Source organism: Manihot esculenta, chromosome 3 (assembly GCF_001659605.2).
Source record: "Manihot esculenta cultivar AM560-2 chromosome 3, M.esculenta_v8, whole genome shotgun sequence".
Classification (NCBI taxonomy): domain Eukaryota; kingdom Viridiplantae; phylum Streptophyta; class Magnoliopsida; order Malpighiales; family Euphorbiaceae; genus Manihot; species Manihot esculenta.
This window is the reverse complement of record NC_035163.2, coordinates 2,015,071-2,028,544: the sequence shown is the minus strand read 5'-3', so window position 1 is coordinate 2,028,544 and position 13,474 is coordinate 2,015,071. Positions and strand designations below refer to the sequence as shown.

Here is a 13,474-nt window from a genome sequence, read left to right as displayed (position 1 = left end):
ATAATTGTGGTGTATCTCTCTTTCTGATTTATCTAAGCTCAAATTTTTAACTTGGGGCTAGGGAGGTTTTCAACAGGAGTAAGGAGAATAATCGCAACTTGATGTCTATTTTCTATGGTCATTATGAAAATGCCAAAATGCTTTTGTTTGGAGAGGATCCCTACCATTCATTTTTTAGGTAATGTCTTAACTCAACGACTCAATAATGAATGCAGAAATTCAATTGAGAAATCTAATTTAAATAAATATTTTTTATTTTATTATTTTATTGATTTTTTTATTATTATTCTAAAATTATTATTTAATTTCTTTTATTATAATATCATATAATTCACTATTATAATTCTATTTAATTTTAAATTATTTTTAAATTAATCAATCATTAATTATTATTTTTCTAAATAAATATTTAAAATATTTTTTAATATTTAATAAAATTTAATATTTTTAAAATAATATAATTAAAAAGTTAATAAAATAAATTATTATTTTAATATATATGAAAAATTAAAATGGATAAAACGTATAAAATAAAGAGAATGTAAAATAAATATATATTTAAAAAATAAATTTTTATAAAGAGTGAATAAACCATTATAATTAAATCAGAGTAATTTTTATCTATTTTTTATTTATTAAAATATATTTTTAATGATATTATTATCAGTAATATTTATAAATATATATTTAATATAAGTTATGGATCAATTATTTATAAATATATAAATCTGATTATCCAATTATTTTTTAATTTTTTTTATAAAAATCTTTAATATCACTTATAATGTAATAAAATGAGTATTCAAATTTAATCTGATGGTAAATAAGAAATCTCATATTCTATTTTTTCAATTCTCAATTCTTATTTTAATAAAATGAGTAATTAATTTTAATTATTTAATATTTATTCTGCCATTGAGATATTAATCCCTATATACAGCAATTTATTGTCAATGAAGCTGAGGTGGGTTGAGTTTGGTTAGACAGTTGATTGAGATTATATTTTATATTATATTATATTTTAATTATATTCTTTTTATTCTATAATTTTTGTTTAAATATAATTTTATTATTATATTCATCTTAAATATATTAAATTTTATTAGATATTAATAAATATTTTATAATTTTTTAGAAAAAAATAAAATTAATTATTATAATTAAAAAATAAATAATAATTTTAAAATAATATATATAAATAATTGCGAATATAAATTACGGCCTTTTTATGGCCTCATTTTAATTTTTGATAATACTATTTTCTCATAATTTAAGCTGAGCGCGTGGTTTGATTTAATTTCTAAGATTATATCACTGTCATTACTGTATTTAAAAAAAATTCAGAGATAAATAAGTGGAAATAAAATAAGCTACAATTTTGATTTAATATAAATAAAAAAGTTTTAATCTGAAAAAGTGGGAAGACGAAAAATTACGATAAATAAATAAAATAGAGATATTTATAAAAATTAATTATTTTTTTATAAAAATAATACTTTTTATAATTTTATTTTTTTATTAAATTTTTAATTATATTCATTTTAAATACAATAAATTTTATTAAATATTAAAAATATTTTTTTAAATAAAATAAAATAAATTACAATAATTAATTTATATATTATTATAATATAAAAAAGTAAATAATTATATATATTATTTAATATTTATATCATTTCAACCCTTAATTTTAACTATATATTGATATATATATATATTATTTAATATCTTTTGTTTTAAATATATATATATATATATAATATTTAGTTATTCTAATTAAAGTAATTTCAAAATGAAAATGAATTATACATTTTAAAAATTTAAGGGTTTAATAGTAATTCTTGCTTTGCACGAAAATCACATGCGGAATGAAAAATAAACAAGAGTTAAAAACAGGTGGTTTTGAACAGTTCTTCCACTGGCCGAACATCTACCTTGTTTTCCCTTCTCTTTCTCTCTCTTCTGTTCACAGGTCTCTCTTCGCTTGACCTTTGTTCCTCTCTCTCTAACCGTCCCTTGATTCAGGTATTTCTTTCTACTTTCATCTTTTCTCTTGATTCTTAATCTGCGTAGGAGGTTCTGATTTATTATAGATTCTTTCCCTCTCCTGTTTGTTGATTGAATCTGTGGGAATTTGGTGAAGATTTTCTTGCGTTATAGTTTGCTGTTGAGTGTTTCTGGATTTTATTTTGATTTCGGAGCTCATTCGAACACGATATTTGCTGCTTACAGACATATGCTTAATGGGTACTAAAATTTTCTGTAGTTTTTGGTCTTGCAATCGTAATTTGATGGGGGACAGATCTGGGTTATCTTTTTTACTTGCTGATAAGAAAATAAAAGGAAGGTGACGAACAATGAAATTTTGGGCCCTTCACTTGGAGTTAAAAATTTAGCTCAGCTGAGCCACATGGGTTCCGTCTGTTAATGAATATTGAGAGATTTAGGGTCTTTGCTTGTCGATTCCTTACTTCTTTCTTACACATACTCTCACTCGGCATGGAAATAGGTTCTCTTAATTTGGGTCCTAGTTCTAAGTTGGTGTTGGAGAGAGCTTGTGTTTGAAGATAGTTTATTTATGTTCCATTCTTTGGATAATTCTGCATAATTGTTATATCCACAGTTTGTGTACTGCTTAAACTAAACCACTGCAGTTTCCAAACGCTATCTATAAACTTGCATGAGAATTGAGAGCACCATGAATATGTCCTCTGCAAAGTGTGTTTGTGTGTTTTTTTTTCCTTTGCAAGTTCAGCATTTTTGTAAAACAAAAGTCTCACTTGTAATGATTTAAAGTGAATCATGTGGGATGTTATTAGATACCGTATAAGGTTGAATTGGATTGGGATTTAATGTTCAATTATTCAAAACCTTGTATTTGAATTAATGATTTGTATGTTGCATCTACTACAATTTTATATATCAAATCTGTAGGAATGGAGTTTTTTCTTCTTCTATCTCACTTACTTGAGTACTATTGACTTTTGTGCTAGGTTATTTTGAGATGGTTATTTCTTTATACCAGGTTACCATTTGAGGGCTGGTCTATATGAAAGTGGGGATTGCAGGAGGTCTTACTTTGCAAAGTTGACATCTTTTGATTGCTGACATGGAGGACGAGAATGGCCTTGAGCTTAGCCTTGGTCTAGGTTGTGGAGGATCATCTATAAAATCCAAAGGTAAAAATGGCTGCTCTTCAGATTCTAGGACAGAAGAAGGTCATAGAGGCAACAAATTGATAGATAATTTCAAAAACTTCCTTCATGCTGGCGCCCAGAAGCAGGATTCAACTATTGGATCTCAAATAAGTGATTCGGTGAAACATCAGGAGAACTTTTTTAATGACCTGTCCAAGGCCAATGCTGATGCAGATGGTTCAATAAACTTGAATAATAGGGGGCTTTGGGTTTCGAGCAGCAAAATATCTGCTGAAATTGAAGAAGAAAAAAGGCCAGAGGTAGGTAAAAAACGTAAAACATTGTTTGATGAGATAAATAATCGGAGGAAACAGGAGAGAGATGCTCATCATTTTGATGTACATGATAAGAAAGCTTCACATGTTTCCATAACAACAGAAGATGGTTCTACTGCTGAAAATGAAGATGTCGCCGAGTCTGATATAGAGGGTTCAACTTCGAGGTTTTTCCATCAACATGATGATGGCCCCAAGCGTTTTATTGGAGCTGGTGGTCCTGAGGTTCCAAAGGAGGTCCATGGATTTTCTGATTCCAGTGTTGTAGACTTAAAAGGGCAAAAGAGGCCTAATGGTTCATCAGAAACTGAAATTAAGCATGGGAACTTGAATTATGGAGTTCCATTCTCTGTCCGACCAGTAAATATCAGTAACATGCCATGCCCATTTCCTGTAAAAGAATCCAACTCTATCGGAGTTCCCAGCTCTTCTGGCCACCCTCTGCCAGGAGTAACACAGGTGATCCCTACTTCAAATAGTGAGCAGAGAACAGGGACTCAGTCTGTCAATCCTGGAAATTTGCCAGTAATGTTTGGCTATTCGCCTGTCCAGCTTCCAACATTGGATAAGGATAATTCATGGGGCTTGGTCTCTCATCTTCAGCAGTTCCAGCCTTCCAATGCTGGCAGAGTTCCATCAAACTCAGATAAGCAAAATGATGGATTGAAAATTGCTCCAGGTATTCTTCACTACTTTACCATGAAATTTCTTTTAACGCATGGATAATACATTGAAAATGTCAGTGAATATGCCTGCTTTTCACAAATGTATACCCTCTTCCACAACTATCTTTATCTCCTTGCAGAGTTTCCTTTGAAGACCAGAGAACTCAAACATGCTGTTCCTAGGAGGAGTGTGCATGCTAGTTTCAACTAGTCAAAAGTATCGCCTCTAGACTAGAACAATGTCTAAGATGCTGTAAAAATAACATATATATATATATATATATATTCTTTTTCCAAAAAAAAAAAAAAGAAAGAAAAACCATTGCTGTTGATTATATATATATTCTTTTTTGTAAGTGGAAGCTGATTCTAATAGTTTGGTTTCTCATATTAACGATCTGATATATTAGCTTAGATTTTGGGTTATAATATGGGTACAGATTTTGGAAGCTTTACTGATGCATTGGATTATTAATATTTTTGTTTCCATTTTGCATTATGCACTCATGATTATGGATCGGTTTCTTATGATTTGAAATCAATTATTTTCTTTAATTTAGTCTTTTTCATCTTCCAGCCATGCAAGTAATTTCACGAAATTCATCTGAAGCTACACTGTATGATGGGAGGACGCTAGAACAGGTCAAAGGTGATGGCAAACAGCGCATTGCAGAAGAAGGCTCCACTTCACAAAATGAAGAAGATGTAAAAGGAAGCAGCATAAACCTTCGGGCAAAAGACACATCTGGGGCATCAACATCAGAAGGTTTATCTTTTGATTTTCCTGCCATAAAACCAGGTATTGCCTCAGACGTGAAATTTGGGGGTTGTGGTTCCTATCCAGATTTACCATGGGTTTCAACCACAGGTTCTGGTCCAAATGGCAGAACAATTTCTGGTGTAACTTACAGATTTAGTGCAAACCAAATTAGGATTGTTTGTGCTTGCCATGGTTCCCACATGTCCCCTGAGGAATTCATCCGGCACGCAAGTGAGGAGAATGTTAATCCAGACAATGGCAGTGGTTTAGCCTCATTTCCGAGTACCAATCCTGCTGCCTCTGCTCAGAGCTGATTGTAATAATCTTTTCCAACAATACATCATATATGAGACGGTTTGTCAGGTTTTGTTGCTTGCTTTGCTTATGTATTTGCTTTTACCAACTTAGTTGCTGCAATTAAACGTTGCAGGTGTATGTAGTGATGTTGTAGCATATCTGAAGTTGTTTCGTGTATATTAAAGCCAAAGCTGTTCAATCTAAAATTCCAACCACCTCATTTCTTTTTTATCAACTGTGATCATGCTTGTATTGTTGATGATTAATGTACAACTGTGGATGTCAAATGGGTTGGTTTTGCTTGATCACTGTTCACCTTCATCATCATGGAAGTGATGCTTTTGAATCTAGTAGGTTGAAGTTATAATATTTAGTATTTAGAGATTAAAAGGAATAGATTGTGAAAAGCTACTTGTTTTAATGAACATTACATGCTTTGGTATATTATGATGGAGTGTATTTCCGTACATCTATTTTTTTTTTTTTAATAACTTAAGATTTTAAGTATTTTTAAAAATTTTCTGCACACTTACTTCCCCTGTTTATATACAAATTTTGATTCGCACACTACTTATAATTTAATATAATTTGTCCCTTGTAAGTTATTGATGACTATTGCTTCAATCTTGTCGAAAGGCAAGATTATTTATATACACAAAGAACCTTATCAACAAAAAATTCCCTTGTTTTATTATTATTATTATTATTGAATTGAGTAAATTAATTTTTCTATTAATTTTAGTTATTTAATTTTCAATCTCAAATTAATAATTTTACAATAAATTAATTCAATAGATTTATTTTCTAATAGTTTTTTTATTTGAAATAAAATAAATTTATTTTTTTAATTTTAAAAAAAATATTTTTATATGATTTTATAAGAATTAATTTAAATTTTTTTCTAAATAAAATAAATTATGATACAGCGTAGATATACTATAAAAAAATTATTAGTTACTCTTTTAATTTTATAAAATATTTTTATTAATATCATAATATTTTAAAATTTTTATAATATTTAACGATTAAAATTAGCGTCTTCAAATTCTGTCCTCTTACAAACAAAGTTTTTTATTTCTCAAATAAAATTGAATTCCTCTCATTAATTTAACTTGGAGAAACTGAGTTGTTGAGACATGAGATTGTTGAGGTACAGACAAGAATTTGCAACCTGTAATGGTTTTGTGATTCTAGAAGAAGGCATGTGGTTGTTTAGGAAACACTGCCCGGGTTTTGTGTTTTTGTCTTGGCCTTCCAAAATTGATTGAGGGAGGAACATGCTTCCTTCTTCTTCTCCTCTTCTTTTCCTTCACCATTTTTCCTTTATCTTTAAGCTTTTGATTTTTCCACCTCCGTCCAACATTAGCAATTATGCACTTTCTGATTTTCTTTTTTATATTTTTATATAGATAAGTTGATTAGCATGTATTCACCCTTTCTATATTGCTGCCATTGACATACTTCAGCACGCATGATTCTACATTCAAGTTTTGTTTATGAACCTGAAACAGCCAACCAGGAAAAAGGTGGCAGAATGGATTGGGTTTATAAAATAAAATTTTATTTATTTATTTCCAACAAAAATAAATTTTTACATAAATGTTATTTTGGTAATATTATTATCATTTTCAAGATCATAAGGTCTCATCATTTAAAAAAAAAATCATAAGGTCTCATATTTGAAATTTATCAAAATTTATCTTAAATATAATTTAATAATAAACAACTTTATGAAATTAAAAATATAGAATAGCAAATAAAACTTTTTTTTTTTGCTTTTTCTTTTGTGTTTAAAATAATATAAGAGGTGAAGTTTATCATGACGTTTGAGGTTCATGAATTCTTTTTATTTATCATGAAAGTCCCTTACTTTGCTAGTCACGTAATCAAATTTAATTAATTAGAGATTCTATTTGAAATTCTAAATATGAAATATTTTTAAAAATTTAAAAATAAACGCTTTCTATTCTACGTGAATCGAATTAGTCAAAATCAGTAGATTTTAAACAATAAATAATTTATAAAAAATAAAATTATTTTCAATGTCACTGAACAGTAAATAAAAATGAAGAGTGAATTATAAAATATAGTTATTGTCTAAAATTTAGATTCAAAATTTTATAATTATAAATAATATTATTATTCAACAACGTGAAAAAAAAAAAAACTATAATTTTAGAAAATTCTTATCTATGGTTGGTCTAGTATAAATATTTGAAATTTTATAATTTATATCTATATAGACTTAATTTATGTGAATTTTTTTAATAATTTAGATTAAATGGCTGACTTTTGAGTACTTAACCTGCCCAAAATTTCAGCAAAGTTACATAACAAGAAAGAATTAGAATAGCAATAATAGAAAAAGAAGTATTAATTTGAAATGATGCAAGTTGCAGCTATATTAATTTGCATGGATGATGACTTATTTGGCTCCTATGTAATGAGATCAGCTGCCTGCTTTCAATGGCCAGGTGGGGACTGCTTGACTTTGTTGGTTGTTTCTTATGCAAACTTAACATTGACTTTAACTTCAACCACACATAATACCTTCATAATCTCTGATCATTGCCCAAATTAATAATAAGCTGTCTTAAAATTTATTTTCTAAGCATAGAGAGACACAAACCATAATAAAATATTGTCAATAATTAGAAGTGGTATGAACAAACATCTTTTGAGGTGTTTGGACGAATAAAAGAACTTCCAATTTTGTAATTTGGATGATTCTGCCTTTTCTTTATAATCTAGATTTACTACTTTATGTAAGAAAATGGTTACCAAGTCAGAGTCCAAATTTGCATGAAATTATTTATCCTCTTTCAGTCCCCACCTTGTCATCACTACTGAATTCCAAAGTTAAAAAATCTTGTATTATGATTAAATAAAATTTTTTTTATCAATTTGGACATCCAGAGAAAAGCCTAATATAATCATGAAAACTGCCAAACCATATAGATACCCTTTTGGAAAAATGACATTTTAAAAAGGCTCACATGCTCCAATCTCCATTCATTGACCTTGAAAGAGTTCTGCAGAAACAAGATTCACAGTTTCTTCATTTCTGACAGAATGCTTTCTGTAGAATATTGAAATCCTGACAAGTTTTGAAGGCCTTGATTTTTCCGATGATTCGATTTGGCTTGCTGTTTCTGCTGCATCTCTTTTTTGTGTTCTTTCATGTTGAAGCACAAGTTAATTCTGTTGGAGATGAAGGATCTCCAAATTTTCAACCAAGTTTAGCTGTTGTTATAGGAATTTTATGTGTCATGTTTGCTTTAACTTTTGTTCTCCTTGTCTATGCCAAATTCTGTCATAGAGTAGCTTCTGTTCGTGGTGATTCTCAGAATCTTCCTGCACTAATTAGATCAACATCAAGATTCTCTGGAATTGATAAAACAGTGATAGAATCACTTCCTTTCTTCAGATTCTCTTCTTTGAAAGGATCTAGAGATGGACTTGAATGTGTTGTCTGTCTGTCGAAATTCGAAGATATTGAAGTTCTTCGTTTGCTGCCTAAATGCAAACATGCTTTTCATATTAACTGTGTTGATCAATGGCTTGAAAAACATTCAAGTTGTCCTCTTTGCAGGTGTAAGGTCAGTGCTGAGGACCCCACAATCTTCACATATTCAAACAGCATGAGATTCTTATTTGGTAATCAATCTGAGCTTCAAGCAGACTCAAATGTTGAGCTATTTGTTCAAAGAGAAGAAACCCATCGAGGATCTTCAAGATTTAGCATTGGAAGCAGCTTTCGAAAAGTCGAAAAGGGTAACAAAGATGAAGAAGATGCATTAATTCAAGTAGAAGAAGAAGAAGCTGATACTTCTCCTGATGATGATCAGACAAAGATCTTTGATAAGTTCAATCACAAGATTGTACTTTCTGATGTTGTTCTTAAGAATAGATGGAGCAGTGTGAGTTCTTCAGACTTGATGTTCCTGAGCTCAGAGATGCTTCAAGAAATGTCAAGCAACAGATTCTCTTCTTTGGATTCAAACAATGAGGAATTTACAGCTACGAGAACCATTGAAGGTAAGCAAATAATGAAGATCAAGGAAGAAATGGAGATGAAGAGATTGTTTGAAAGCAAATTTAGCTCAATTAACAACTACCCATTTCCAGATCATCCTTCTACATCGGATTCAAATGCGACATCAAGTATTATGAACTCAGCTGGCAGAAGATCAGTGTCTGAAATCACAGCTCTTTCAAGATTTAGAAATTTGAGTGTGAAGAATACAATTAGAGAGACACTTTCAGGTGGAAACAACACAAATTTGGAGAGGCAGCAGCGGCTTTGGTTGCCAATTGCTAGAAGAACAGTTGAGTGGTTTGCCAATAGAGAAAGAAGATCTGGGAAAACAAAGCATACTTTGGATGTCTAAAAAGATTGAACTTTCCTTTCTTTTCTTGGGAAATTTCACATGGCATGAAGCTGCTCAAATTTGAAAATAGTTTCAGATTCTGGAATAGGCTTCTTGAATAGGAATAAATACAGAATTTTCTTCTTAATTTTTCATTTTATTTTCTTGAATTTTACAAAATCTTCATACTTTTCTGCTAAACAGATGAATCAATCACACATGCAATCATAGAAAAGAAAGTACAGAAAGTGATTGATGATGTATTTAACCCATCAGTAGTAACTAATAATTTAATAATATTAAAGTCCTTTTCAAAACTATTGGATTTATAATTAAAATTTCAATCAAATTTAAATGATTTTTTTTTTTTTAAAAAAAAAAGTGAATCTGAAGATTTGAATCACTTTTGTTTTCCTCTTTTTTAAAGGTCCAATCACAAGGCCCTATTAATATTTTTTCATCAAGTAACATGTTCTTGATCTATATATTTTTTTATTATATTATATTTTTATAAACTAATCCTTAAAAAAAAATAAAAAAATAAAAAGAACTTTCAACATTAAGTCTCAAGAAATTGCTTTTGCTTGCCACACTGGCTGTGTATCAGGCAAGGATTTTGTGTATATATAAATATTAATTTGCCTGTGAGCTCAAGGTAATTTATTTTGTATTGTTTAATTTTAATTTAAAAAATAAAATATATTAATTTTTTCTCCTAAAAAAATAAAATATTTTTTAAAAATAATTTTTTTAATAAAAAATATTTTTTGTTAATTAATTTTTTAAATATTAGAAAATATAAAAAAATATTTTGTTGATAAATATTTTACGGGAGATAAATGGAGGCTAAAGTCATAAAAATTATATATTTTTTTTCATCAAGCCCTTTGGATTTTTAATTTTAGGGCTTTGACTACTTGCTTGTTCCATGAATCACGTTTTTTTTATTTTTTAAAGATATATTCACTGAATAAACTGGCACAAGGCCGATTACGCTTAGCATTATAAGCTTGTAGAAACGGCTACAGAAGACCCAAAGGAGTTTCTCAATAAATAAGGCCGACGGTCCATTACAACAAGAAGCCTAGTTTAAATCTGCGAATTCGTCGAGTTTAATTTTAAATTAAATTAAATGAAATAAATTAAAAATTAAAATTTTAATATTTATAAAATTAAATTAAATTAAATTAATTTAAATTAATTTAAAATTAATTTAAATTAAATCCATTAATCAGTTCAATTTTATTCAATTTGACACTTTATTTTTAATATTTTAAAATTTAATTAAAATATTTTAATTTTAGTTATCACCCGATTTTTATATATTATTAAAATAGTATAATATTACTCACAAATTAATTTGATTTTATTAAAATCAAATCGAATTAAAATAATTAAATTTTTTAAAATAAAAATTAAATTAAATTAAAAATAATAAAAATTAAACTAAAATTTTAAATTAATTCGATTAGTATAATTTTTTCAATTTAAACCGTTACACTCACCTGCAGGCTAGCAGAAACAGAAGTCAAGCACGATCGATGGTTACTTGATTGATTGAGCAAAACAGGGATGACTAAAAGAATCAACCTTGAGCCTAAATTTTGTCTAAGAGCCTCTAGTAAGTAGTAACCCACAACTATAGTTATCCAAGAGCAAAGACCCCAAAGGCAAACAATATTGAAATTTAATTCAAATAGGTTGATTTGGTTTTAGAATATCTTTAGGATTTTGGATTGTATATTTTTTTAATTTTAAAATTTTAAAATTTATTTTCATTTATTTAAATTGTCTAACATAAAATAAACATAACTATAATTTCTTAATAAAAAATAAATATATAAAATAATAAATAAATAATTTATCTTATAAATATTTTTAAAAAAATACTTAAATTTGAAATCTTAAAAATTAAAAATAAATTTTTTGAATGCAAAAAAAAAAAAAAAAAACAGAAATAAGGTGATTAAAGTTGCAATTTCCTTGATGAAAAAATTATTATTAAATTTCTGAATTTAAAAAAAATTCACTATTTCATCTCAATATTAAAATCGCTCGAGTAAAATTTCTCTTTATTTTATAAAATTAAATTGTATAGTAATTTATTTAAAAAAAATTATTAGTCATTTTATCCTTATCATAAAAATTAAATAATATAAAGATTTAAATTTAAGTATATTAAATAATATGTGTAGTTAAAATTATAGAATTAAATAATATAAATATTTAAGATACATCCATAAATTTTTTGATAAAATGATTAAATAATTTAATTTTATAAATAATTTTTTTTTTACTTGTGTAAATTTCAAATCAGAATGAAGGAATGAATTATTTTAAAATTTAAAGGCTTAAAATTTTTTTTAAAAAAATAACCTAAACGCTCATAAGTAATTTAAAATATAGAGGTGATCAATATTCGGTTCAAATTAAAAAAATTGACCAAACTGAATTAATTTGAAAATTTGATTTGATTTTTTATTTATTTCGATTCGGTTTGATTTTTAATTTTAAAATTTTCGATTATTAAGTTTTGATCTAAAAAATCGAAAAAACTGAATCGAACTGATTACTATATTATTTTTAATAATTTAGAGAGATTAGATCGTATTAAAATTAAAATATTTTAATTAAATTTTAAAATATTAAAAATAAAGTGTAAAAATTAAAAAATTAAAAAATTATTAAAAATTTAAACTGATCAAACCGAATTAAATCAGACCAATTCAATTCGATTTAATTTATGATCAAAATTGATTCGATTCAATTTTTATAAATATCAAAATTTTAATTTTCAATTTATACGATTTGATTCGATTTTAAACCGAATCGATCGAATGTCCACCTCTATCAATATGAGTTTTTCTCTATAAATAGTGTCCGTAAATAGTAATATATACTTTAAATTTATTTTTAATAGATTCTATTTATATAATTAAAATAAAAATATTAAATAATTCTCTATAGATAATAGACATGAAACATCAAAACAAATGCACATCAATATCAAAATACTCTATAGATAGCTTAAAATTTAAATCAAAATCATAATCAAAGGTGTTACATCCAGCCTAGCCTAGCCTAGGGGGGTCCAAACTCCTTTTTCGGGCTAGGAGGAGAAGCCTCCAAGGGAGAAAGATTACACATAGCAGAAACAAAAAGACTAACCCTGAAAAAGAAAAAAAGTCAAAGAAAAAGAAACTTTTTCTAGAGGAGGAGAACTCCCATGAATCACGTTTTTTCAGGTTTGTAGGATTAATCCCACTATGAAACGTACCAGTCACTTAGCCATATTCTTTTTTTTTTTTAAATGGAAATTAGTGATTGAAAATTAGAAAATAAAATCTGAAATCTCTTAAATTTATTTAGATATACTTACCGATATTTAGCTATATTCTTTTTTTTAAAATAAAAATTAATGATTGAAAATTGAAGAGTAAAATTTGAAATCTCTTCAATTTATTTAGATATACTTATCACGATACTAAGTCTGTGAGTGTATTTTTTTTTTATGATGATAATTCTTAAATTATAAAAAATATAATATACTATACTTCACCAAATAGATTAATAATAGGTTTAATGCAATTGAAAAATTTACACAGTATTCATTTATTTTAGACTCAAGATATAAATAAATATTTTTTTAATATGAAAATTAAGTGAAATTTATGTTTTATATTATATATTTATTTAAAATATAAATAATAAATTTTCATATATTTATATAAATAATTAAAAAATAATAAACTTGGGTTTAACTTTTCAAATGCTCTTCATTTTTTAAATAATGCGTACACGACTTTCTTCCTTTCTCTATTCAAATAATTTGGACAAAATTGGGTTGTTAGATTTCGTTTTAATCATAAATTGGGTTGTTAGAAGGAAAATTACTTTTTAGGTTAGAGAT

General features: G+C 27.0%; 2 protein-coding genes across 3 annotated transcripts; both read left to right on the top strand.

The window, feature by feature from the left end:
* Nucleotides 1-1,886: 1,886 nt before the first annotated feature.
* LOC110611826 (ninja-family protein mc410) lies at nucleotides 1,887-5,425 on the top strand. 2 transcript variants are annotated; one of them, XM_021752336.2, is made up of 3 exons: nucleotides 1,887-2,025; nucleotides 3,026-4,151; nucleotides 4,715-5,425. In XM_021752336.2, exons 2-3 carry the CDS (start codon nucleotides 3,110-3,112, stop codon nucleotides 5,209-5,211), a joined length of 1,539 nt encoding a protein of 512 aa, XP_021608028.1. In that variant the 5' UTR covers nucleotides 1,887-2,025; nucleotides 3,026-3,109; the 3' UTR covers nucleotides 5,212-5,425. The 2 variants fall into 2 exon arrangements, with proteins under 2 accessions (XP_021608028.1, XP_021608027.1); XM_021752335.2 differs by having other exon boundaries at nucleotides 1,897-2,025; nucleotides 2,994-4,151.
* Nucleotides 5,426-7,491: 2,066 nt separating this feature from the next.
* On the top strand, nucleotides 7,492-9,719 carry LOC110612299 (E3 ubiquitin-protein ligase ATL42). Its single transcript, XM_021753047.2, has one exon. The coding sequence runs from the start codon at nucleotides 8,323-8,325 to the stop codon at nucleotides 9,583-9,585; it is 1,263 nt and encodes a 420-aa protein (XP_021608739.1). The 5' UTR covers nucleotides 7,492-8,322; the 3' UTR covers nucleotides 9,586-9,719.
* The last annotated feature ends 3,755 nt before the right edge of the window (nucleotides 9,720-13,474 follow it).